The sequence below is a fragment of the Pseudopipra pipra genome, chromosome 5 (assembly GCF_036250125.1).
Source record: "Pseudopipra pipra isolate bDixPip1 chromosome 5, bDixPip1.hap1, whole genome shotgun sequence".
Lineage (NCBI taxonomy): Eukaryota > Metazoa > Chordata > Aves > Passeriformes > Pipridae > Pseudopipra > Pseudopipra pipra.
This window is the reverse complement of record NC_087553.1, coordinates 60,494,317-60,521,987: the sequence shown is the minus strand read 5'-3', so window position 1 is coordinate 60,521,987 and position 27,671 is coordinate 60,494,317. Positions and strand designations below refer to the sequence as shown.

The 27,671-nt window shown below is 39.6% G+C and overlaps 1 protein-coding gene across 3 annotated transcripts in view; it reads left to right on the top strand.

Annotated features, from left to right (window-relative positions):
- Window positions 1-2,530: 2,530 nt before the first annotated feature.
- Window positions 2,531-27,671, top strand: part of CPNE8 (copine 8) — a 109,692-nt gene continuing 84,551 nt past the window's right edge. Inside the window, exons 1-3 of one of the 3 annotated variants that reach the window (XR_010430909.1) lie at window positions 2,531-3,299; window positions 17,010-17,050; window positions 23,599-23,645. Coding sequence is in view for 2 of the 3 variants with exons in the window: in XM_064656274.1 (XP_064512344.1) it covers window positions 3,160-3,299; window positions 17,010-17,050; window positions 23,599-23,645 (228 nt within the window). In the remaining variant the exon portion in view is untranslated. The remainder of the gene's footprint in view (window positions 3,300-17,009; window positions 17,051-23,598; window positions 23,646-27,671) is intronic. The other 2 variants (XM_064656274.1, XM_064656273.1) reach the window with 2 other exon arrangements.

Genomic DNA, 27,671 nt, shown 5'->3' with positions numbered 1-27,671 from the left:
GGGAGTAATCAATGTTTGCATCCTGTGGCATTTGGCTTCAATTATACTCCTGAAACCTGGAAGCAGTGATGTTTTAAAGTAATCATTCGGTGTTACGCATTACAGCTATTCTGGATTCTCTTAGTTTATGCTATAATTACTGCAAGTCTATCCCTCATTCCTTAAGTTAGGTTGCAGATATTGAAACAAGTTATGTAGGTATCTGATAATTAGCAACAGCTAACAATAATAAAGTAACAATCACAAAAGAAAGCAAAGAAAATACGTCCTGCTTTCCACTGCAAAATTTTCACAGATTCACTGATGTCATTCAAATGTCAGCTTAGCATATATCACACACAGCCCTGGTGTTTCTTTTGCACTGTAGTCTGATAGGTATTTTACACATAAATTCCAGATACTAAAACTGCCTCTGTCCTAATAACTGGGTATTATTCCAGTCCCTGCATCTCAGTGCCATTTAAGAATGAGAAAATACAAGATGCCTCTATGGAATTATAATATTGCATATTTAGCCCCATTGGTGCACATCTTTTGTCTACCGCTTGATTTAGTTTTTAGTTTCTTTCTTTCCCAGATAAATCACTTTGTGCATGAGAACTATGTACTTACTCAAAGGCAAAACAATAGAAGACAAAATAGCTGTGCCTTTATAACCATGATGACAGAAGATAGATATCTCCCCAGCAATACTGAAGATTTGAATTTCCTTAACTCCTCCATTATTTTCATAGGATGCTTTATTTATGGAATCATCCATAACCAATTATTTCCATTTTTCTAAGTAGAATAAGATACTAAGGTCAGATAATATAAAAAATGATCAAAACACACACCCACCAAACCAAAAGTAAAGTGGATTAGTAGGGCATAATACAAGATCATATCACACTTACACGATATACTTTTAAGTTACTCAGACCTTTAGTATTATAACAGTTATATATAGTGATGTACTATATACATTTTTTCTTAATAATTGTTCTTTAGGTTTTTTGTAGCTTATTTGTACTTTGCATTAGCCTCTCAAGACACCAGTGGTCCTTCACCCATTCCTTCACACTGCTGTATGGACAAAGATAATAGTGAACTAAATTCGTCTTTGGGGTTTTTTTGTGGTTTTGTTTGTTTGTTTGTTTCTTTGTTTTTAGCAATTTCAGCTGTAGGCTTACTGGTTTGGCTCCCTGAAGACATACCTAGAATATTTGTGAAGGTATGTTGTTTCTTGGCTGTACTGAAAACTTCAGACAGACTGGTTTAAGAGTAAATACCTTAGAAATACCTGATGAGAAATTGCTCTGTGTTTAGCAACTTGACAAGAGAAGGAAAATAAAGAAAAGAGATTCAGGTGATAAATTCCTGACAACAAAGAGCCAGAAGATTAGAAGTGGGGTGTGGTCAGAAGTTTCTGAATAAAAATATCAGTGATCTCTTCCTTGAGTTTCTGCCACTGGAGCTTTGTTTCAGATGTGTGCTGCACACAGGGAGTATCTATCCTGTACTGAAGAACACATTACTGTCTTCTGAATTCCCACTGCTGCTCCTTCCCTTGGCTAGGAGCTAAGCAGGTGTCAACATTTGGATTCTCTCACCATCATTATTTTGTTGTACTACCTAGGATCATGCATTGAACTTGAATTATAGCAACAAAAATCTAGAAATGAAATTCAAAATGGATGTATTCGGATAATGTTTCCGCCTTTGGAGTCACATTTGTCGTTTACAAATAAACACATTAAACTTCTTTATTTGTACATGTAAAACTATTAACAGACAGAGGAGTAGAGGACTTCAGTACATGATTTGGGATTATACTGTATGATCTTTGACCTGTCCTACATATTGTGTGACAATAGATATGGCATTTAATTTGCCTATGCCTTACCTTCCCACCTGTGGCATGGGGATGGCAGAGCTTCCATCTCTCTCCAAATTTGCTATGATGAAAAATGAATATTGGGGGCTGCTGAGATTTGGGCATTGGAATGGGCTGCCCAGGGATGTGGTGGAGTCACCATCCCTAGAGGTGTTTAAGAAGAGACTGGATGTGGCACTTAGTGCCATGGTCTAGTAGATGAGGTGGTGTTGGGTCAAAGGTTGGGCTTGATCTCAGAGGTCTTTTCCAAACTCGTTGATTCTGTGATGCGATTCTAATGGATGCAAATTAAATACATGACATATAAGATGATGGAGCTGTTGCGATTATTGTGAATCATTATGAACAGATTCAGGGCAACTGAACTGGTGGTCTTGAAAAAAAAGAAAAGGGCCTACACACGTGCGATAGAGTGAAATTCCCGTTTCTCATGTGTCAATGCACAAAGTAACCAAAGCAAACCCACCTCTTTTCCCTCCAGTCTTTGCAACTGTAGCGGCTGTTGGCTTTCCCAGGGCCATCAGCACGGAGGTGTTTCCCTTTCCCGGTGACTCCCGGCGGAGCATCCCCCGCCCCGCCCCGCGGGGCCGCTCGGTCGCGCCCCCTGGGGGCGGAGGGCCCGCCCCGCAGCCCCGTCCGTGTCGCGCCGTCGGTCCCCGCAAACTCTCCGCGCGTTCCTGCCTGGGCGCGTTCGCCGTCCCGGCCTCGGGAGAATTAACCCGCCTCGCCGCAGGGCGCTGAAGTTCGGGACGTCACCGGCCGGGGCGCGGCCCGCCCGCACTGTCCGGAGCCGCTGCATCCCGCGTGCGGACCCGCTCACTCACAAACGCAGGAGGAGGGGATTCCCCGGACAGCCGGCGGGACGGGACGGGTGTTTCCGTACAGGGGCCAAAGGGGAAGAGAAGAGGGAGACGCAGAAGCGAAATCGCTCGGCACACCTCCCCTGGCTCTGCCTCCACCGGGGTCCTTCCCCGCCCCGCACCCTTTGGTGCCGGTTTTCCCCCCGGGGGGCTCCGCTCCGTGCCCGAGCTTCGGCCGTCGGGCTCCCCGCGCCCGGCGCGGTCACGCGCGGCTCCCGCTCGCGGTGACGTCACCGCCCCTCTCCCGCTCCGCCGCTCCCGCCGGCGGCCGCAGCCCGCGGGTGCGGGGCGGTGCGGGGCGCTGCGGGCCGGGGCTCCGCGCTCACGGGGCTCCGCGACGCGGGCGGCGGCGCCGCGCTGTGGTGGCCGCTTGGCGCCGCCTCTTCTCTCCGTCCCTCCTTCCCGCCCGCGCCGCGCTGCCCCATGTTCGGGTTGGAGAAGCCGGCGGGGCAGCAGAAGCCGGGCAGGAGCGGTGGGCTGCCGAAGATGGCGTCCGTGGGGGATTTTAACGTGCTCAGCTCCAGCATCCCGGCCACCAAGGTGGAGCTCTCCGTGTCCTGCAGGTACGGCGGCGGCTCGCTCGCCCCGCGGCGTCGGAGGGGGCGGACGGGCGGGCAGGTGCCCGCGGTGCGCCGGGCAGGGCGGTGTTAGCGGAGCGGGGAGAAGAAGGGGCAGCGCGGGACGCCCTCCGGACGCCCGGCGCTGTGCGAGGCGCTTTCCCTCTTGCCTTGCCGAGCTGTCAGCGCAGCCTCGGGCAGAGCCTGGGAGCAGCCCGGGGCCGGCTGCCAGCCCGCTGCAGTCCGCTGTCCCTCACCGGGCGTGCCCGCCGCGGGGAGCTGCCGGCGGACCCCGGGGCGAAGCGCCCGCTCCCGCAGCGGTTTCGGGCTCTGCCGAGACGGGCAGCAGCTGCTGCCGTCCCGCATCCCGCCCGCGCCGCTGCCGGCACGGGGGAGCGGGAGTGGCGGCGAGGAGCGCGCAGAGCGCGTTCTCCGGCAGGTATTTTAACTTCTGGAGCTGTCCCAAGTGCCGCGGTGGGGACGGAGAACTCCCGTCTGGAGAAATCCTGTCGTAAGTTCTTCGAGGCGCTCTTGCAAAACTGTTACGGAAGCGGGCGTGTTCTGTTGCTTCGTCACATTTTATCGTAACGCTGGTGCCGAGAAATTACGAAAATGCCACCCCGTAACGCCAAATCTAGTATACGCGGGTTTGTTCCTCGACATTTGTTTATTGGTGTTTCAGAAATCATGCTTTCTCCCACATAGCGCAGAGAATTTCCTATTAGAGGTCTAAAAATAATTTTATCTGTGGGCTTTTATATTTGTATCTTCGTTCACATTCGCAACTTCTCAAGTATTCCCTAGTAATTGCAGAGCGGCGGTTCCTTTCACCAGCAGAATTGGCAGCTTCTAGCGGAAAATTTGAACTGTTAGTGTTGTTTGCTGCTGGGAAATGAGACAAAGTTTCCGCTACAGTCCGTTGCATCATTTCCTAATGTAGCTGTCCGAGAGTTGCTGCTGTTTGCAGTACTTCTACTGGGACAGAACAGCAGCGTTCTAAACTTGAATTGTCAGACCACTCCCTCTCTTTCCTTAGTAAAAAAAGTATGATTTGATGTTTAATCAAGGGTGCGTTCCAAAAGAAGGCTGAAGCAATGAGAAATAGAGTAAGATTGAATTTCTAATACTGAAACAGTCACTAGGCTGTCATATGAACAGCCTGGTGTACTTACTGCTTGTCTCTGCAAAGTTCATGGGCGCCAACCCTGGTCCAGTGAAAGGTGTGCCGCTATGTGTAAAAGCAATCCAGGACCTTTAGTGTTACTTTTAGCTTCTTCAAATAACCTGTCACACTTACAGATGTCAGAACTCTTATGCTGGCTTTGATCTAGTTCCCTTATTCTGGGTGTACCTTTCATTCCAGGTATTCTTTTTATATACCTGCAGTGTTTTACAGTGATTTGAGAATCCATCAGGTAGTTACAAAGAAATGTAGTTATAGGACATAGTCAATCAATTCTGACTTTACTTGTAACTAATTTCAGTGTACAGTTTACGCTGTTAATTTCTCTGTAGATATCATCAAAATACCTGTCTGTTTTGTTAAAACTGCCTTTTTTTTTTCTTGTTTAAGAAATAGAGTCTCCCTGATATGTCTTGATGTCAAGGGTAGGAGGATGGGAATTTCCATGGTGATTCCTTCCTTCTCTATGTGCTGGATGACAGCTTTTGATTACAAAATTGTGCTTCAAAACGGAGTGTAAAAAGAATGACATTGGGGCAGAGATTACTGATTAGCACATGTTTGTGATTCATCTGTAAAGACATTCACTGGCTAAAGCTTGTGAAATGTAGTGTTAAATTAAATTGTGAAAGACTGCAAGAGCAAACTGCAAAGTTCAGAGAATGCTGAAAATTCTTTAATAATTAGCAGTTGTGTATTCCTAAATACCTGGAGAGAAGTGCTTTTATAACAGTTTGGGTCATGACATTTCTTTTCCTTGATAACCAAAGAACTGTAGAACCAATTTGGTCACAAATTAACATCAACAATTATTAGCTGATAACTATTACTTCTTCTTAGATTTTTCTTCTTTTTTTTTTTCTTGTTTTCATTATAGGAGATGAGGGAAGTTCTTCTAGTTTGTATAGATGGTATATGGTGGTTGATGAAGCACTGCAGGCTGTTTGTGCCGCAAAATAAACTTGGGACTCTGGGCAATGTTCTTTCATGTCTTCTTCTTTCTGTATGTCTTATTCATAAGGGTAGAGCTTCTATTCACTTACCTTTTAATTCTGTGTAGTCTGTCAGCGCTTCCCAAGTTAATCTGCCCTGCATGCTCATGCTGCCAATGTTATCAAAGTAGCCAGGTTCAGTACTATGCAGATGGAATTGCACTACTTCTTATTCTGCAAGCCAGCCTGGTTTAGCTTCAGGGGAACATCAGGTAGCCTTTAGGAAATGTGCATCTTATGGGATGAAAAATTGTCTATCAAAATTGTAAAATCCAGGAAATTTTTTAATATCAGATGATATTCTTTCTGGAATTTTGTTATGACTAAAAGCTTTTGATATCATTCGCATAGCTTATTGAACACCAGCATTGGCTGTAATTTTACAAATGCTAGAAAAAGCAAGAAATTAATTTAATTCTAGCTATTACTACTCAGTGCCTAGCAAATAAAAAGTTCACGATTCTTTTCTGACTCTGTAAGATGTAGTTTATCAGGAATTTGTAGTCTTTGGCTCAAGAACCAGATCTAATATGGCAGAAAAACTTCCCTGTATCATCCCAGAGGATCATCTGGTGTTGGAAGTAGTCCACTATTGTCTGGATCAATTGTTCTAGTAGCCATCTCCTTCTGTGCCCTGTTGCTCCCTTTGTTGTATGCCCTGAAGGACATCCCTGGTCTGATGAAAATCTTACTGTCACCTGCCATGTGATCTTTATTAGTTTCAACCTGGCATAATTTTGCACAATTATCATGTGGTGAAGGACCAAGACCTTTTCCCTCCAATCAGTATGGAAGAGAGGATATAGGCTCTTTTTCTTCATTGTTGTTTTCCAGCCCAAAGATTCCTCTTCCTCTAGAGGGGTGTTTGCACTGGATACTGATTTTGGGCCTGTGCCTAGACTTGAATCTTCTCTTACCGGCTGTGTGTGTAAGTTTGTGCTCCTATGTGAGTTTCAGGTAAGCTTCAGGCCACGTACCTGTCATCCTGTTTTCCCTCTGGTGATGTTCTTCACCGATTCCAATCTAGTTAAATCTTGGAAAAACTTCATATTCCATTCCTATCTTCCCTAGTATGAGTGCAGTTACTATGTGTTGACTGAACTAGTGCATTTAGTGCTGAGAACACAAGTAGATGGTGGGTATCGCGTATCATGATGTTTGTGCTGTGTGTGAACTTAAAGTTCAGTGAAGTTCAGTGGGCTCAAGTTTTTTAATTTTTTGTTATGATTTATATAATGATGATTTCTTCTCATCATGGTTACTGTGTGGACCAGCCTAGTTTTTTTCTTGTAGTACCTGATTAAGCCACAGCCATTCTGAAACCTTATGTTTGAAAAAAGGTGAAGAGTTTTAATTTACATACTAATGTTTATTTACTTACTGACTGAGAAGTTATGAATCAGAATTATTTTCTTGAGAGCAATTTTTTTAATGTCTATAGGAAAGTGAAGCTGAGTTTTATAATATTATGACTTCTAGTAGTGTATCAGAGATGACATGGTTATCTGAAAGATGGTAACGGTGTCATAAAATATTGACACAGTACAGGGTCACTTTGCTAATTCAGAAGTTTGCTACCACTCTGAAAGGCTTTATGCTCAGTCAGGCGGTGTGTCCGTATTGTTCTGGTTTATACTGGATAGGGTCTACACTGTATTCCCACACTAGGCATAATGGGCATAAAGGCACCATAAACTTCTTATCATGGTTAATTCAACAGAAATACAATTGGTTGTCCATGCCCATTTTGGATCAATTCTATGCCGCTTCACAATTTGTACAGAAATCTAACATGAACGAATGAGCTGAATGGAATTAAGCAACCCTTATTCTCAGTAATTAAGATAATTTAATTTCAAGTTTCTTGCACAGAGGAATAAAGCATACTACTTCAGAATTTTTGCTTTTCCTTTTCTTTGGCAGTCTGAAAGTTTTAACCAGCCACTTCCTAGTGGTTGCAGTACCTAGAAGTATGTTTAATTATATCTTTGTTTGTCCTGGACATTGATTTCTGGCAAGATCATATCTCTCCAGCCAGGATACTTACCTTCTGCTTTTTTTTCTGAAATATTAATAGTTCATTGGAAGTCCCTGTCACAGAAAGACACAATGATTAAAAAAAAGATAAAATCATAACAATCATAACAAATTATTGAGCTTGTAGCTCTGTATGGTAGAAAATACAGAATATAAAATTAATCCTGATTATAAGCCTGTTTTCGATTTTCCTGCTTTCTTTGTGTATGTGCTTCCAGATTGGATTAAAAGTCCATGGAGTGGTTATGTGTGACTGGCAACAGAAGGTTGATCTTACATGTTTTTTCTTTGAAATGAAACTGCCTAGACAACCAGCTTGCTTCAGCTGAGAAAAATTACTGTATCGTGAGAAAAAAATATAAATGGGTGACATTGTCCTTCAAAATAGTCATGGAGGTACACTTCTGATAGACTCCATGGTTTGGTTTTCACCTGTGTGTCTATATTGTTTGAAATTTAAGCATGAAACCATGTGACTTCTAGAATTTAAGGCAGATCTTTTGCCCTGTAAATTCAGTCTTGGGATTGTTGGGGCAGGCTGTTATGACCTGACCCTGAGATGGGGTAACTGAGGTTCTTGTTAGTAGATCCCTTGGGGCAGATTAGAGTGAAAAGACACTGAATGACCAGTGGCAGGTAATTCATATATGGCAGGTTTATTTTAGAACAAATTGGTTGCAATGGAAAGGAGGTATGTAGTCATTTTGGTTGTTATCTAGAGAAATATAACAATATAAAAGTATAAAAATATCGCTTAAGAAAATATATAAGGAAAAGAAAAAAAAGGTGGATGAAAAAAGAAAAAAGAATAGATAGTGGAGAAGAAAGATATCACCACCTGTGGATCCAGCAATGATACTTGATGATCGCAATTTTGATGTCCCTCGGTTGAGGTGATGGGCGCAATCTTGATCTGTTGGGGGTGAAGAAGCCCTTGAAACCAAAAGTTCAATGGGGTAATATATGTTCAGGTTCAGGTGGGAAAGTCCAGGTACCTCTCCTGGGGAGAGAGTTTTACAAAGTCTGACGCAAGGCTGTGAATCATGCACAGTCCTCTGGTGGAAGGCTCCAGAAATGAGTCTGGGGGTGATTTGGGGTGTTTGATGGTTTGTGACACCATCTAAGACATGACCACTGTTTTTCATGCCTACATAGTTGAGCCAGTTGTGCTTTATCAGAAGGGATGAATACCTTCAGACTTATATGTGAATGTCCCAATACCTCCCCCCCGCGGGAATTTTACAGCTGAGCCTTATCAGGAGAGAGGACATTGGCTTGACTAAAAGCATTATCCCACCTTGCAGGATCTGCTACTTACCGGCCCTTTGGCCTTTTCCCTTATCTGGCTCAAAAACCATCTTGTCACTAAACAAAGGTGTGTTTGTGTGGTTGTCCTCTGGTGGTGGGAATACACCCCCTCTGCACCTCGGCTGTTATACAGACCAGAGGTTGCACCACCACCCACACAAAAGCTCTCCTTCTCCCCTTTGACAGGGGGTGCAAACCTGGCCTCAGCAAAGCACCCTGCTGCTTTTGCAAATATAATTGTTAGAGTCATTAACCTTAAACATTCCAATCTTTCACACAGGCCCCAGGTTTCACACTAACTGTGCAAGTCTCAGGACTTGTCAGGTTTTGTCTAAACTTGTCTTTGTCTACAAGGAGCTTTGTTTGGTTTTGCTTAGCTGCAAACCCAAACCCAGTGGATTTTTTCTAGCAACTGGGTGGCTACTCCTTAGTTTCACTTGGCTTGTCCTTGTGTAATTGTGTGGTATAACCATGTTTCTTTATACAGATAGTAGTAGCAAGTAATTATTCCGTGTGTAATGGCGTATTTGTGACTCTCATAGAATGGTATAATACAGAGGACCGTTGTCATGGTGTGATAGCAGAGGCCGTGCAAGTGGGGACACATTATGCTGGGTGTGGGAGCAGAGGGTGAAAAGAGGGGGGTTGGGATGCCCCCCCTACTGGGGACCCCAGTGCGCTAAAGAGATCACCATGTGGTTATTAAGGAAGTGAAGACTGGGAACTGGACAAATCCAAAAGAGCCGAAAGAGCAAGTCTCAAGCAGATGTTATACACACTGCATGGAGTGTACAGTAAATGTGGATGTGAAATGGAGTTGCAGGTGGATGAAGTAAGAACATGTTAGCTCATATGGGAGTCCTCAGAGCAGGGAGGAAGAAGCCATGAACATCATTCTCCTTCTGAGACCATCTGCTCTGCCCCTGCCACCACTGTAAACTTCATGCTTCTCCCTGGACAGGATGTGGGACACTGATGGGTGGCTTACTGTAACACCCTCCCACAGCTGAAGCTGTGGGATGAAGGGAAGCCTGGCAGCAGGAAATGGACCAGATACAAGCAAGTGTGCAGTGACTTTAAGTGTATTTTTATGAAGATTTTTCGTGGTAGCATTATTTTCATCATTTTCCTTCCTTCTCTGTCCATCTGAGCAGTGGCTTACCACCAACAGTCCTGCAATAAGAGAGAAAGGATGAATATTACATTGATGGTATATATTTTGATTCAAAGAAACCTTTGAATAATCTGAAAAGCACTTTTATTATGGCCGGGGAATGCAAAGGGGCACGTGTTTTCTCCAGTGCACTCCACTGAGCAAAGAAATACCATAGCTTTTTATACAGTTTGAAAGTAGCAAGTTTAAAATTATATATACACACACTCTTTTTGCAGTCTGCCTTATCTAAATAGACACTTAGTTTTACCTCCTATTCTTACTATTATAGAATAGTTACATAAAGTTTTAGCATTTCAAACAGTTTCAGGTTCCCCACCCCTCTCTACGTGCTAAAAAGCCTTCCCTATTCTCTAAGCTATTTTATCTTAATTGCCCACAGTTTGGGCAGAAACTTTTAAGCAGTTTTACATTTTGCAAAGTCACACTTACATAGCTAAATTAGCAGGGCTAAATTTTATTTCATTTTCTATTTCATTTGCTTTTTAAGTTATTTCTTTGATGTATACCTTTTAAAGAATTGTTTCAGAAAAACTGTGCAAAACCAATCTGTATGTATAAAAACATAAAAATCATTAATGCAACACTGTATTAACAATACAGTCCTAAAAAAAATCTGAACTCAAATGAAGCAGCATACCTATGGATTTGGATGGTCTGGATGAAAGTAACTGGAAAGGACTGGTGAGTTGACACTAGATTGAATAGCTGTTTTGACACTGGCAGTCCTTAGGGCTATCCCCCAGGATACATCACCAGTAGCTCAGAGCCAGAGACTGTTTACCTGCCAAGACTTAGCAACATAAATATGGATGGTTCATTCTGTTGGTTTCAAATAATAATTTGTTTGGTACTGAAGCAGAGTTCCACCGGTTTGTGATATTCCTAAATGGACTTTTATAATTTAAACAGGAATAGTTCACGATTGTGTTCAGGTCTGCTTCATCTGCAAAAGTGTATTTTCATAATCCACTACTTCCTGTCTGTTTCAACAGAATTCCTGCAAAACCGTTGCTATGTTAAGGTGAATAAACTTGGCAATTCTTTTGGTTTTGTGTTGTTTGGTTTTTTTTTTAAACACCAGGAGTAGTCATCAGTTGAGGTTTCATCCTAAAATTGTTTGCATATGTCTATCCAGAGAAAGCTTTCTGTGGGTTGTCATAAAACTCATGGAGGAACTGCTAGTCTAACCCTTCTTATTGCTTCTCCCTTTTTTTTTCCCCTTACGGCTTCTGAATCAATATATGTTTAACTTGACAATGAAAGTTAGTGGGAGGCTGAAAATCATTTCTTTGTCTTCTTTGAACAAGAAGAGTGAATTACTTCTCCAAGGGTTATGAAGAGGTATTGTGGATGTTTTCTTAAGGTTGTATATCAGAGATGTTTGTTTTCTTTCTGGTACTTCTAGTGCCCCAAAGAATGGAGACAATCTGAACAGAAAGACAGAGGTCATCCTAATTGCCTCTTATTAAGTAGGGCCACTGTTTTCTCATCTGTGAGCCTATTCTAAGAGAACTGGTTATTTTGACGAGAAGGTAAAATTCTGAGAAGTTGTCTGATCTATTTTTAAGTCCAGGGTGTTTTGAATCTAGAGATCTGGAGGCTAATAGCTTGCTTTATACTCAGACAGAATACAAAAGCAGAGAATAAATAGCTGGGGAAGGGTGACTACTTAAACTGGCACTACAGCTGAAAGTTGTTTGTGAAATTACTCTGCAGGAAGTCAAGTGGGCTCTTCACTCAAGTGAAGGTCTCTTTGGATCATGTGTCATCTTACCTTGACCCTGGCAAGTTCAGTAATATCAGTTAGAACTAAGGGGCAGTGACTACTAGGTCAATGTTACAATTAGTAGTACAATGGCTACTATTCTGCACAGTGAAAAGTGAGGAGACACTTCTTTTTTCTTTTTTTCAGGATCTTCCTTGAAAAAGGGGCATGGGCCCTTTATTGAGTAAGGGAAACAGAAATGCATTTATTTAATGAACTAAGCACTATTTCTTTTCCCATGGATTGATACAAGTATGAGAGAAGTACTATATCATGGCTGGGCTTCGCGAACGAAGATTTGGGAAGGCTCTATCCACATTTGCTACAGGCACGCTGGTGGCTTATGAGGCCAATACGTGACAGACATATCCGATTGCAAAAGGCACAGCAGAAAGACTCCTTAGATGGTGTATTCTGCAATACACGGTTCTTTCTGCGTTGCCTTTTTTCCTCGAGGGTGATCCTGCGGGCGTTCTTGAAGGAGACAGCTGCGTTATAGATGATGTGTCTCCAGGCCTCCCGATTTGAGGCCAGAGTGGACCAGTTATGGTGATCAATATGGCCAAACTCATATGAGAATAAAACACATTGAAAATGTGTATTTTCTAAAAATTAAAAATAACTTTGCACAGGTAACTAACTTCAGTGTTTGCAGACTGCTGAGTGCTTTATTTCCCAACCTAAGAATCTTTGCGTGCACTTAGATGTAATCTAAAGATGAAGAGAAACATAAAAGTGTAACGCGCAGAGAGATGCTGACAAATTAATTTGAAGTAAACCACGTATTTATCATTAAGGATTTCAGAGCTGTTGAAAGCAATGTATAAATAAGTATTTTTCCAGTCAACACAGATTTTTTTTTTTTAAACTAGAGAAGCAGATTTTAAGCTACTTAGTTCTGTATTACTGTGCGAGATTTCTGTCATGTCTGAAGGGGGAATTGGATTTACTTTTGCTTAGCAGTTGGGTTAAATTAAAACAAAAAAACTTACAGAGAGTGAAGTTCAGATATTGATCATTAAAATGAAGTAAAATTTGAAGTAAAGTATATGTGAACAAGATGAGTACACTTTCTAGTGTACGTCTAACAACATACATACAACACGTAGAGTACATGAGATCATGTGAAGCAACATAGACCATGATGATGTCTGGTTAGCTACCACTGCTAACTGGATCAGTGAGTCTTGAAGTACATGATTTATATGTATAGTTGTTTAGATTAACATAGTACAGGACACTTGGCATTTGGACACATTTATTTACTGGGAGGGTGGTCGAACACTGGAACAGACTTCCTAGAGATGTGATTGATGTCTGTGTTGAAGAGGCATTTGGACAGGGCCATTAACAACATGTTTCAGCTTTTGGTCAGCCCTGAGTTGGTCAGGCAGTTGGACTGGATGATCGTTATAGTTTCCTTCCAAGTGAAACACTGTTCTAAAAAACTTTCTGAAGCACTGGACAGAAACTGTTATTTTGATAGATTTTTATTACATTCATGAAACTGTGTGAACAATGTGACTCTGTGAAGCATAGCTAAATATGTTTTAACTTATCTTATTTACTGATTACCTTTTTTCTTTCCCTGCTCTGGGGATATTGCTCTCATTATACAGAAAAAAAATTATTGCAGCATTTCTAATCTGTCTTGTGCTTTCCGCTTTAGACCAAGTAGGTGTTATTGCCATGGCTCCTATTAATTTTTTCCCCTTAGTCATCTATGCTGTTGCAACTATTTTGGTTGCACTCCAGAATGGGCAGGTGCAGAATGAATTCCTTCAGGATCTGTGTTGATAGAATAATGCTTTCTGCACAGATATTCTGATACATTTCTTTGCTGTGGGTGTTTGATGTGCATGTTTCTCCAGATAAAAACATGTGTCTTTCCCCCCCCCCCCTTGTAATTGATAGCAATTCCTTTTCTTTTTGCATTCTTTATCTTAAAGGTTTAATGGATGTAGGAAAAAAAAGTACTCACCATGTTCAGTCAAAATGCAAGTCTGTTTCTCTTGATACTTTGATTAGGAAAAAGAAGAAGTTGTTTCAGATATTTCTGGTTTCTGAGTGTATGAGCTTTCGTGAAACAAAACAGTGTACTTCTAAAGAGAATGCTTTTCTCAGGGATAATGGAAAAAATACACTCTATTGCTCAGCCTATGCAGAAAGTGCCATTGAAAATTAAGAGTATGAAGACTACTACAGCTCTAGAAGTATATCTGATCTTCTTTCTTATTTTGCTGTTACCGTTTCTTGTGAGTTTAGATTGTCCTGTGCTTATGTACCATGCAGTTTTTGCATATTTAAAGGAGCACTTTTACTGTTATCCCCTTAAAATGAAAATGCACAAATGAAATTGAGCAGCCTCTTGAGTTGTTAGGTGATTTAGTGGACAAATCAGACTTTTTCTTGGGTTTTTTTTTTTTTTTTTGGTTGATTGGTTAGAGTTTTTTTCCCATTGGCACTGATCTTTTAAGTTCCTTTTGAAATTGGCTGCACTGCTTCAACAGCTTGCTAAGTTCTTATGTTACTATTTTGGTTGGCTACTAATGTTTTGGATGATCAGGCATGTCTGCAAACTTTGCTGAAGACATTGTTTATTTATGGGAAAATGTGTGAAGGGTTGAATTGAGGATATTGCAAGCTGTATTAGTTCAAACCTGTGAACTGATGGCACTGACCTGAATTACAACATTAAACTTTGGTATTTCTACCCTTGCAATCCTTTCAAGGATACTGTTTATGTAGAAATGTTCTTAATTCAAGAAGTACTTAATAGCAGCTAATGGTTGAAGACCAGGAACATTCTCAGAAGTATTACAGATTCTTACCTTGTTTTTCTGCTGTTCCCATGGTGGCTGCTTTTTGCAACTGCTGGAATAAAAGTATCAGAATAGACTGAGCTTTACAGTACCAGGCCAGTCTTTATGTTAGTATGTGCATTGGAAAACAGAGGGAAAAAACTTAAAAAGGAACATAATAAGAGTAGGAAATATCTAAAGAACTCAAAGCACCTTATCTTCTTATAAGAATGATTAAGATGACTTAATTTTAATTTGCGGTGGCAAACACTTAACATACCACTTATTAAGTCACTGTATAGTCATTATGCAGAGGAATTAAAATTGTTTGAAATTCCAGTGGTGAATATGAGAGGCCCATCCCAAACCCTAATGTACTATTTCTTTCATATAACTCTAATTTTGGTGTTTTGTAGCAATTCATTTTCGGATAATCCAATTCTATTTACCATTTATTAATGGTGTATCTAGGTAGATACATAGAGGCATAGGAGGCAATTTTCATTTTGAATTGGTAATTCTGATATTACAGAACTTCCTGTACTGTCCTCTAAAGCAGTTTGTAGTGATTTTTGTCAAATACTGATTTGCATTTGCTGATTTTCCTGGGTTTGTTAATATTTGTTAAGGTAGAATACAGTTTCTCTTAGTATAATTGTTTGCATATATGAAAATCACACTTCTAAATAGATCAAAAAAGTTCTGAAGAATGAGTGCATGCAGAATTCAGGTTCATTCACAAGTAATAATTTTAATGCTAGTGCTACTTTGGCTAAATTAAATTAAGCAGATCCATCCAATGTTCATTTAGAGCTATCTTTTGTTCATACTGCTTGTTCTGAAACGTGAACTTGGCAATACCTAACTTTGTAATACAGTATCTTTTCCTTGTTAAAGTCTGAGTGGACCACTTAGAACACCTGTATTGAACAAAATATTAATACACTTTTCAGCGCTGTTCAGTAGCACAAAAATAATGTGATTTAGATCTGAATGAGAGTAATAAATGGTGACCTTTGAAGAGGCTCTACTAATTATTAAAGATAATAAGTTGTAAGCGAAGTAAACTGGTTATTTAATCCTTCCTCTTGCTCTGGGGTACAAGCAAGGAACTTAGTAGAAATTGTAGCTACCTTACATGTTCTTGAAGACAGTGGAGATTTCCCATCATATCTGGCCACCTTTGACAATGAAAGGCAGTAAAACAATGGAATAAAGTTCAACTTCTGTGCCTGCGGTACAGAAGATTCAATTTAGGATTAAACGTGTTCCTATGTGCTCTGTCTACATCAAGGTCAGTTTCAATTTGCAACAGTGTTTTTCTCATAGATATAGTCTAAATACTTCTGATTATTTCTGCTTTTGCTGAGCTCCAGAGGCTCCATGTCTGTCTTAGATTGCAAAAAATTGGAGTGTCCAAAATACTATTGCTTGACTTGAGTGTTTACCAATATTATGAAAACCAGACAATTAGTCTAAAGTGGCATTTTTGTTCGTATATTCCAGTTTGCCTTTTTCCCAAAGGTAAAAAACTCCTTACTTGCATTCAGTTTGTGGTCAACTGTGATGTCTAGAACCATTTTTGACAGAACTGCTACATATCCACTACATGTAGCTATGCTGCACTTTGCTGTTAAGTTTAATACCTAACTACCTTGCTAAGTTTAATAGCTCTTTCTTATCCCTATTCAATAGTGTCCTGGTTTCAGAACATTTTTCTAGTCTGTCAAGATATTTTTTTAAGTTTAATTATTCTAAATTTTTATTTTTTTGAATGATGAAATGTTGGTAACTATTCTAAGACTGGTTTTCTGTTCAGTCCTGATTCTTTAGACTTACTGTTAATTTGAGTCTGCTTCTCTGTGTATGATTCTCAGTTGGCTGAAGTGTGGCTACAATATTGGGACTGCATTGCATAACAAAGAAATTAATTCTTACTACTTATTCCTAGGTATTCTGTAGGTAATTAGAAAAGTCCTAGTTTTGTTTGTCCCATGTCTGCTTTAGTTCTCATCCGTGACAGATTCTTACAGATATTTCCTGATGGCTCTGAAATCTCATAGCCATTATTTAAGTATAGTCTAAAGTTTTTGGGTTCAACTAGCAAGTTAATCTCTGATACATATTTGTGATTTAAAGGTATTTTTGTTCTTGATGTTCATCTTATATATAATTGTGCTTGTGGTTGCTTTTCACTTCATGGTATTGGAGTACATGGTATTGGAGTACATGAGCCACATTTTGCTCAAGTCCAAAATGCATAATAAAATGAAATGTAAGAAGATTCAAGTATTAGTGCTGACTGACTTTGAGTAAGTCTCACATATTAGGAGAGCAGAAAACTAAGCTGACTCTTGATTAAAACTGTTAAAAATATATACACATTGGTATCTGATTTACATATTTCAGAATTTTTAATACATAAGTTTATTTTTGTCCTTTTTTTTTTGTAGAAATCTTTTGGACAGAGATACGTTTTCTAAATCTGATCCAAGTAAGTATATAGCATTTTATCATTTCTTCTCATTATGTGTTGCAAATGTGCAAAAAACTGGATTAAAAATTAGATGGGTGATTTTCTTCAGCATCAGTTAGGTGCACGTTTTCTTTGTGACAATTACTTAGAGTAATTAAGTTACACTTAAATATGTTACACATCATTTATGTGAACTGCAATTTTAAAGATTGCATTTAATATTGCTTTCCTGAGCTAAATAGTCCCTTATTTAGCAGTCAACCTAAAGTTTCATAAAATTAATAAATGCAGGAAAGTTGAGTCGTTCTTTCTTTTTTTAGTATCTGTTGTTCCAGATCTTTTTCAAAGCTATTAAGCAAAATTCTAAATAAACAAGAAGTGCTTGTTGCTGCTAGTACATAGTGTTATGACCCACCCCAGGAAAAGGGGAGGGGGGGTAACTCGTTTTTATCAATAATTCCCTTGGGGTGGATTAAAGTGAAATGACACTAAATAATCATTGTCTGAAAACAAAGTTTATTTTAACAATTTTGTATCAACAAGTATGCTAGCGTTTTGGGTGTTGTCATAAAACAATGCAACATAGAGATAACTTTTTGGGGGGCAGAAACTGTTTAGGGGAGAGGAAAAACAGGATGAGAGTAAGGGAAAAGAGAAGCTGAGAGTGCAGAAGAAAAAACTCACCGCCCACTGGATCCAGCGATGCTTGAGAGCGATGGTCATGATTCGCAGGTGGTGGGGGAGAAGGAGAACCCCCAAAATCCCAAAGTCACCAGTCAGTTTATATACCCTCAGCATGCTTTTGCACCTCCCTGGGATGAGGAGTTGTTTGCCTTTTTAGGGCTTAGCACTGGAGGGAGGGATGGGCCCAATTGCCCACCTGAGGTATCTTCTTGCCTTTTTAGGGCTTAGCCCATCTGAGGTATCTCCTTGCCTTTTTAGGGCAAAAGTCAAAGCCTGCAAACTCCTGGAATGCATAAATCATTAACCATTTCAGTCTCTGACACATAGTGTCCACTAACCTTAGAATCAAATGCTGAAAAATGAAATTAATTCATCTGTGGGAAACACAACCTTCCTGATCAAGAGTGGTATGATGATTTATGAATTAATGTTTTCAGATTTTTAAGATAGTGACACATGCTTTTCCCATAAGTTGTGTTGAAATGTGACCAAAAGGTTTCCTGCCTATGAAAAAATCTGTGACTGTCTTCCTATACTGGACACTTTCTAAAGCTTCTATCAAGGAAATGAGACCATAAAAAATTTCCTTTTTTTTTCTGATAGTGTTTAATCAAAGTACTTCTGTAGTGTCAATAGGCTGGTCCTTAGATTATGGTGTCTTGTGTCATGTTGTCTCCCCTACAACTCTCCATTTGCTATTATCTGTAAGTTAATTTTCTTTTTTTAAGCCTGAGCTTTTCTTCCTTAGTTTACCATGTATTGTGCTTACTGGCATTGGAAATAACCCAGGACACATATACTTCTATCAGGTGTCTGGACATGCAACCATGTCCTGATGGGATATACTTGAATATTGAGTCATGTGACAGTGTGACTCCGTTTGAGTACTTCTGTGAGAGTATGTGTTTACATTCTTTAACAAAAATTTATTGAGAGATACTCCACAATACCCTTTTGATGGGAAAAGCTTCTGCTTCCTTCAGGAAGTTAGGACTACCTTTGACATTTCTAATCTATAAAACTTTTTAAGTTTTTTTTAACTTTTTTTTAAGAGGAGGCATAGGCACTACCATGCCTCTGGTATAGGGAGATCATGCAGAAGCAGAATTGAGTGTTTTGCGTATTACTAAAAATTTTTAATTGACTAAAAAAGACCCTGTTGTGTAGGTTAAGTTGTTTTGAAGAGTGCTCAGTGACCTATTGCCCTGACTGATTTCAGAGGTCGCTTACGTTGAATCAAGATGCCTTTGAACAGAAGTGATAAGGTGTCTAGTTTTTAAGCTCAAATATTATTAAGGGCAAGTGCTTCAAGTTCTTATCAGACAGGGAACTGTATTAGGCATAAACTGCAGGGTTTGAGTAGCAGGGGACTGCAATGTGACCTGTGTTGAGAAGGCCATGAACCACCCTGTGACTGTCACAGCTGGCTTCAGTCAGCTCTGAAAACCGTGTGAGTAGTGGTTGCCTGCCAGAACTTCTACCAGCCAGGGGAGCACACAGTGCCCCCTGCTCAAACATATTTTAGTAAAAAAGGGTCAGCAGTTAGAGACACAACTGTTGAAGATATTGCCAGAGCTTCACTTCTGAAGATACACTGCTGGAGATGCATTCTGGAAAGAGACGCTCCGTGCAAAAGGCAGTACACCTCTGTAGCCTGTACACAGCCCAAGCCAGAGCAGGTGAGCAAACCCAGATGATTGTGGCTAGTGGGTGACCCATGCTGGGGAAGGGACACAAGGAAACAAAGTGGCAGGAAAACCGAGAGAAATCTTAATATCTATCTTTAAAATGTTTCTAAGAAGTAAACTAGTGATATTTTTTTAATGGATTCAGAGTATGTGGAAATATTTTTAAAGTATCGTAAAATTGCTTATCCATGCTGTTCTTGTGTAGAGTTGGAAGTAAGGCAGGATAACTTTCCTCGATGTCTCTTTGCTCGAACAAAGGCCGTTCTTAGGCTGCTCTGTATATACAGTAACTTCATCCTGTAGCTAAAAAGGTGTCAAACCCGGCATCCGGCCACTTTCACAAGATCTACTTTTAGAGCCACTGAGTGTGCAACTGTTAGATCTCATATGAGGTAGAACCATGTAGAGTCACTCTGCATGTTGAGGTCTCATTGGATTTGCTTAGGCCAATTCTAGTATGCTTTTCATACTCTCACACAGTTATCTAAGGATCATACTGATAGTGAAAATCCCATTTTATCCTCTTGGTCTTTTTCTCAGCAGGACACACATGAATATAGCTGACTTCCATATCAACATAAACAGCCTTCTCCTGAAATTAGAAAGGGAAGTCTGATTTCTGTGGTTTTCTTCGGAGCTTTACTTGGCCTTTTTTTGATACTGTAATTGCTGCTCAGTATTTATTCCAGTTCTGACCATTTCCCTGCAATCTAGAATATTCATGCCAAGAGGAATCTGTCACTTTGCCTCCCTAGAGGCAAGTTACAGAAATAACTGTAGAGTAGAGATGTTAGATATAGACGGGACAGACTTGGATAGCCCTTGTCCAGGAAGTATTTTAAACAATACTGAAGCCTCTTACTGACAGTTCTTTCTGCTCAGTGAAGTCAAAACAAGTCATATATACTGATTTATTGTAGCATTTGGACCATTCGGCTCTTCCAGTTTAAAGAGTGTTTTTCTAGGAATATTTTTGAAAAAAACCTATGGGGGGGTGGGTTTTTTTATTACTTTCTTGTAGAGAATTGAGGTAAAGTAGTGCTTCCCCGATGAGGCAGGGATAAGACCTGCAAAGGAGATACAGATTAATGATTTCGGCATATTTCTTCTGCCTAATGACAGTTAGGCAGAATTGTTTTCTTCCCATGCTCTGGTTAGCCAAGCTGAGCCCCTGTGTAGCTGTGGTGGCAGCACTGTAGTCAGGATGGAATGTCCTCTTTGGGAACCCTGTGACGCCTGAGTCTAGTCATAAGAAGGATCTGATATGAAAGACTGAAGACATAAAAACTCTTCCTCCAGGGGACCTCCCCATGGAAGACAGTGACAATGAGAAGAATCTTGTGGCAGCTGGGACAAAAACACCTTAGGGAAGCTCTGCCTAGAAGGTGTAGAAGCTGGTCAGTGAAGAGTAATGGTGAGCCCTGCTAAAACTAGTACCATAAAAAGATTGTGGCAGCATGGGAAAAAGGTCAACTTTATTGTAGATAAGTCTTCCTTGAAATGGGATAGATGTTTTGTTATGTTTGCGAAAACTGAGATGGGCGGTGTGGATGTAACAGTTGTTGCTCACAGCTGTTCTTTTATTTGGCTTCACAAACTAGGGAGATAAAGTAGTGCCAAAATATTTCTTTTTTTTTTATTTCATGGTAGTGGATATTTTACAGTTGTGTTGTTTCTTTCTTCTCCTCAGTATTAAATCTCTAATTTTTTAATATTTTTGTTCTTGCTGCAATGCACAGGTTTTACTTAGTTTACTGTATTAACACTGATACACAGGGCAGGATGCAGTACAAAAAATAAAGCAGCTAATCATTAGTGAAAAATACTTATGTTTAAGAAAGATCTGAATCATACAAGTATCTGAATAATGAAAGTGCATATTATCTGTAAATAGTGGCCTTTCCTCTTCTGTTTTATTCTCAACTGGGATTATACGTATGAGAAATTTCTAACTGAAAATTTAGATGTAAGCCCTTGGCAAAATGGATAAAATTCACAATTCTCTCTGCTTTTGCAGTTGGTAAGACATTTGCATTCTTGGAAACCACTGCTGAAAATTGGAAAATATTCATTATTGCAGAACTCGTAACATTAGTTTAAAAAAATGTTTCCACTGGGGAAAGTGAAAGGAATGTTTGTGAGCAGTTAGCAGTAGGGGTTGCAGCATGTTAGCAGTAAGGGTGTGTCCAGAGAATATTTTTTTCTTTTTTATTTTCTTCTTCTTCCAGTGTTGCCTTGACACAGGTCTTACTAGATTGGGCTGTGAAGATGGTGAAGGGTCTAGAGGAGAAGCCATATGAGGAGTGACTGAGGTCACTTGGTCTGTTCAGTCGGAAGGAGACTGAGCGGAGACCTCACTGCATTCTGCAACATCCTCAGGAGGGGAAGATGTGGTGCAGACATCGATCTCTTCTCTGTGATGACCAGTGACAGGACCAAAGGGAACAGCCTGAGGTTTTGTTAGGGGAGGTTTAGGTTGAATATTAGGAAAAGGTTCTTCACCCAGAGAGTGGGCACTGGAACGGGCTCCCCAGGGAAGTGGTCACAGCACCAAACCTGACAGAGTTCAAAAAGTATTTGGACAACACTCTCAGGCACATGGTGTGACTCTTGGGACTGTCCTGTGTAGGGCCAGGAGTTGAACTTTGATCTCTGTGGGTCCCTTCCAGATCAGGATATTCTATGATTCTACAATTCTAGATGTAAAGGTTAGTCAGAATTTCAGTAACCTTCAGAACTTCCTGTAGCTGATTTCACAGCTTCCATTTCATTGTTTTCTCACATTTTTCCATTTCACTTCATTTGTCATGTAATGTACTTCAGCAGTCTACTCCACAGTGTGCTGTAAAAATAGTCTTTTTGGTTTGGGTTCAGTCTACCATAAGCAGTAACCAAAGCTGAGCACATGATTGCCAAGGGTTTATTTAGAGTAAATGGAGAAAGACAGACATCTCCAGAGAATATTTTTTTTTTATGTAAAAGCTTTTTTCATCTACAAGACATTTAAAAAAAAAAGTGTTAACTTTTAACTTCTATGTGAGCTAAAATATTGAAATTGCGTTTTTCTGTTCCTCCTCTTATTTGCTACTGCCTAAGGGGATTTTTTTTTAGTGCAGACCAAATACTTTTCAAGTAAGAAGAAAATGTAGTTTGAAGCTTGACTTCATTTCTACCTTGGTCTGTTAATGATTCTCACTTCATTGCGAACAAAACCAGACCTCTACCTTTGTTGTTCAAGGCTACAACCTAAACCAGTATTATTTTTAACTTTCTTTTAAAAAAATAATGATTGGCACAGGAAAATAATTTGTCGAGGGAAAAAAAGCGTTCAAATATCTGTATTTCCATTGTTTAGAAAGGGGTTGTAGAAGAGTTTCAGGTAAAAATTTGGTTATGGTAGTTAGTTGCAACTAGATCAAGACTGTAGAAATTAAAATTTATAGTGCTCCTTTAGTGCAAATGATCTGTACTTATAATAGTGTTTAAAAGACCTGTACCTGTCAGCAGTCCCCTGTGATGAAAACTGCAGATAAATTTGTAGTGGGTGCTGTACTGGAAATACAGACGAGTGACACCTGTGGGATTGTTCTGCTTGGTCTTTCAAAAACAGCTTAGGTCAAAAGCTCAATTGATTCAATTTTTTGTTAGGTTTTAGTTTAAAACAATAAAGTATGTATATGCAAGATACTTTTATATAAATAATTTGAAGCAGAATTAAGGAAGAAAACCTGAGAAGTTATTTATTTTCCATTTTCAACTTCTATTTCCCCTGTCTTTTTTCAATTGAGTCCTCATTTGTTTTTAATTTAATGCTCTTCTCTCTTGAAGGAAGCATATTTTAGGGTAATTATGCATTAGATTATCTAGAATTGCCTGACCACTTAAAGAAGTGCACACTTAAAGAAGACCTGCTTTTATCCAGTTTTACTGCTGAAGATTGTCAAGTGCTTTGCTGGGGGTCAACCATAAGTGCTGCCTCCCATTTTAGAACCACTGCCATTTATTAACTCATTTCTTTGACAGCTAGACCATATTGTCTCCAATCTGGTTAGACATACTTAAAACTGAGGGAAAACATATTTGATTGTCCTAGTTATTAATTTCAACAGCACGAGAGACTACAGAATTAGTTCACTTAATTTAAGGTTATGTTAAAATCTGAAAATGACCAAACTTCTTTTTTTCTTTTCACAGTCTGTGTTTTGTACACACAAGCAATTGGAAACAAAGAATGGCGAGAGGTAAGATACGTATCCATAGATCTATAAACTTTTTGAGTATACTTAAGGCTGTTGTTTTGTCCTAGCAGAAGAGAGCATGTCATAGCCTCTTGAATTCCATGCTAAGCAATGTGAGTCCTATGGGAGTCCTGTGTACCAGCAAACACTTAAAATATAATCCTGTTAATCTCAATTTCCATATCTGTGTCACATATTTCCATCAAAAGGAAAACAAAATTAGAGAAAATACATGAGTTTCCCATTTCACAGTCTCCTTGAGATAAATTAAATCAGACTTAGCTATCAATCTGGATAAGGTTTGTGGATATCAAAAGAGGAAGACACTCAAATGGTACAAAATCTATGGAAGGACTCAATTGTGGTGGTGGTCAGTGCCAGTAAAACTAACCTGTAGTTGTGGTAAAGATCTGCTTTTTCTGTGTAGTGTTTCAGAGAAGTTACATGCTGCTGAATAGAGTAAATGTCAGGCAACAAAGAAGAGAGAATGTTATGCATTGCTTGGACTATGTCTTCTTAAACTATCAGTGTAAACATTGGAGAGACAGGTCTTAAGATACTAAATCAAGTACCTCTGAATTGAATATCTGCAGCAGATCAATATGCATAGCCTGGAACTCTCTCCCGGTACTTAGTCATCTAATTTTTCTCCTTTAATGTTATTCTTTGAAAGAGTTGACAGCACTGGGGGAAGGGTAGTTATCTTTCTACTGATAAAATGCACTATTTACCTGCTTTACAGAGAGGATTGCTGGAACCATTCTTCATTACAGGTGGATTGCTGTGTGGCTCTGTGTTTTTAGAGCCAAGAGTGGAATATACTATCTTACTGTTTTTCCCAGTAAAAGAGGGTAGGTCTGATATTGTTCTGTTTTCAGAACTGATATTTTATGTGATTATATTGTAAAAATTACAGTGAGAGGTGGCCAGGGACACAGAAAACAGACCTCTTCTTTTATATTTGGTGTCCTTGCCAGTTGACCAGAGAAATATATTTTCTGCTTTGCTGAAACATGGTGGATGTTTTGTCAAGAAGAGGGAATTGAAATTGTCTTGTGCTTGGGGGAAGAGCTCATTTAACTGTTTAATATGTGAAACATTCTACCTATTTTACTTGTAGTTTTAAGTTAAATTGCTGCTCTCTGTTGTTCTTAACTTGGGACTAGGCATCCTCTCAGTATATGTATTGGATTGCACTCCTCTGATGATTTGTGTGAAGAAATGTCAGTTTAGGGATTCTACATGGGAATTCACTGATCTTAATTAAATTGGCAAATGTAGTGGACATACACAGAGTTCTAAATGTTTGGACAGCAAACTCTGAAAACAGAGGAGTCTTCAGACATTCAGATGTAAGGGTGGCTTGGTGAGTTTGGTAGTCAAGCCTAGATCACTAAAGCACTCAGGTCCTCTTCTGGTCCAGGGTTAAGAGGATTTTGTCAGAATTTTGGCTTTTATTATTGTCTAAGGTGCATCTGTAACTCTGAGGAATTTTCTTACTTGTCTTGTGTAACTGTTAAAATAAGTACTTACCATTTTTAATATTATAATTGTCTTGATGGTAAAATTATAATATTGTCACCTTACCTAGAAAATGTTTTATGTGCTTGTTTTGAGGTGATTGAAAAGATTCTGTCTGCTTTTGATTTTAACAGATGCAAGTTTGTAATGTGTGTCACCACCTTACAGCTTTCTGTTGTCTGCTGCAGTTTTATCTCCTTGACCAATGCAAACCCACCTGAACAGAGCAGCATGCAGTGCTATTTGTTGTATTGCATCTTTGAACTTTTAGATAGTATCTTGGCTGCGGGATGCATTTTGGCATGTGGTTATGGTATATCATATGCCAGTTTAGGAACTACAGGCATTGAAACAGACTTTTAACATTGCAGTTGTTAGAAAATCTTACTTTTTTTTTTTTTCTTTTAAACCATAATTATCTCTGTCTAGTCTATCAGGAAGGTCCAGGTATAAGTATTTACAATTCAGTTGACTTTTTATAGTTAGTGGAAACAGATAACATCCTGAGGTCAGTTCATCAGACCTAATTTAGATGTCTTCATTAGATCAGATGAATCATTCTTTAGAAATGCCTCCAAGTGATGATCAAAAGCCTACACTTTTGACTATATCACATGTAAAGTTCAGTTAGTAGAATCCATTCCTAGTAGCGGTTATGACAGTCAAAATTTAAAGGTTGGCATTATAGAGGGGCTGAGTCAAGGTTGCATTTTATATGTTGTGGTGTATTGTATTTGTACCAGTGGTAAAAAATAAATAAGGTGGTAGGTAGAAGATCAGTTGATACATGTATTAGATGGGTAATCCCGTATCTTTATTTTTGTGCTTTTTCTACCTGCAATGATGAATGCTCTAATTCTGGCTATGAGTTCATTTTGTTGCATTTGAAAACTCATTTAATACTTTGCTAGCTTGTAGAGGGGGAATTCACCTGGAACTGTTCAGAGAATACAAAACTGAGACAAATAATAAGCTCCTGATGATATGTATAGACATTAAAGAATGATGTTAAGTCATGGCAACATACTTTATGTTATTTCTGTTCTATGTCTTTTTGTGCATAGTTTTCTTCCTTCTTTTGCCTAATTACTTTATTTTGAACACTGTAGAAAATGCTTGGGGATCATGAATACAACAAATCATTTCATAATCGTCATAATTTCCCTGGCACTCTGTTCTAGCAGTGTGCTTTTTTTTCCCTTCAGCTAAGCTATGCAGGTGGATCCAATACAATAGTTAAATCAAACCCTTCATTTAATGAAGGGTAGATGTTTTCTGGGAGCTGACTCCTGTTTATCTGTGGCACAAATTCCAGTGTTGAAACCTGGTATTATTATTGCACACCAAAATCCTCAGCAGAAAATTAAAGTGTTTTGTTCTCAATGTGGTAGGGTGTTGTTTTTAAAAAAAAATTCTCTTTTCACTTACAGTGCAATCATTAGGTATTTCAATTAGTATAATAGGTAACAAACACATCATCAGAATCTGAGCTTTGGTTTTCAAATTTTATTTCCCCTTACTTTTTGAGGACACATTTGATATATGACTAAGTATAAGTTACTGTTACTTACAGAAACCTTATTGAGAGGAAGAGGAGGAGCAGGCACTGATCTCTTCTCGGTGGTGACCAGTGACAAGACCCAAGGGAATGGCCTGAAGTTGTGTCAGGGGAGGTTTAGGTTGGATATCAGAAAAAGGTCCTTCACCCGGAGGATGGTTGGACACTGGAACAGGCTCCCCAGGGAAGTGGTCACAGCACCAAACCTGACAGAGTTCAAGAAGTGTTTGGATGATACTCTCAGGCGCATGGTGTGACTCTTGAGGATGGTCCTGTGCAGGGCCAGGAGCTGGACTCGATGATCTCTGTGGGTCCCTTCCAACTAAGCATATTCTGTGCTTTTGTGAAATAATATATTGAAAAATCTGAATTTCTTCATTTTGAAGAGCATGTTAGTCCTGAAAACAAGAGGGAGCACTTAAAAGGTGAATGTTAAGTAAATAATAGACACTGTAAAATAATCAACTACCATTTTACTGGCAGTGTCCAACAATGGTAAGTGTTAATGTATTGCCTATGGAGCGATGCTCTGAACCTCTTGTCCATCTACTGTAAGAGTGCATTGGATGCAAATTAAATTTCTATACCTGTTGGAAATCTGTTTTCTCACTGGTCCTTGTCATAGAATCATAGGATTATTAGGGTTGGAAAACACCTCCAAGATCGTTGAGTCTAATTTATAACCCAGCACTGCCAAGTCCACCACTAATCTATTTCCCTAAGTGCCGCATTTTGAACACTTTCAGGTGTTTCCATTCCTTTCTGAGCAACCTGTTCCGATGCCTGACCACCCTTTCAATGAAAAAAAATTTCCTAATATCCTAAATTCTATGATAATCTGACTCATTTCGTTCAAAATAGACGCTTCCTCATGTGTATAGTAGTTGAACATTTCACTGCAGCATCCAGCAATATGATTACCACTTGAACCATAATAAAACATGCTTTTG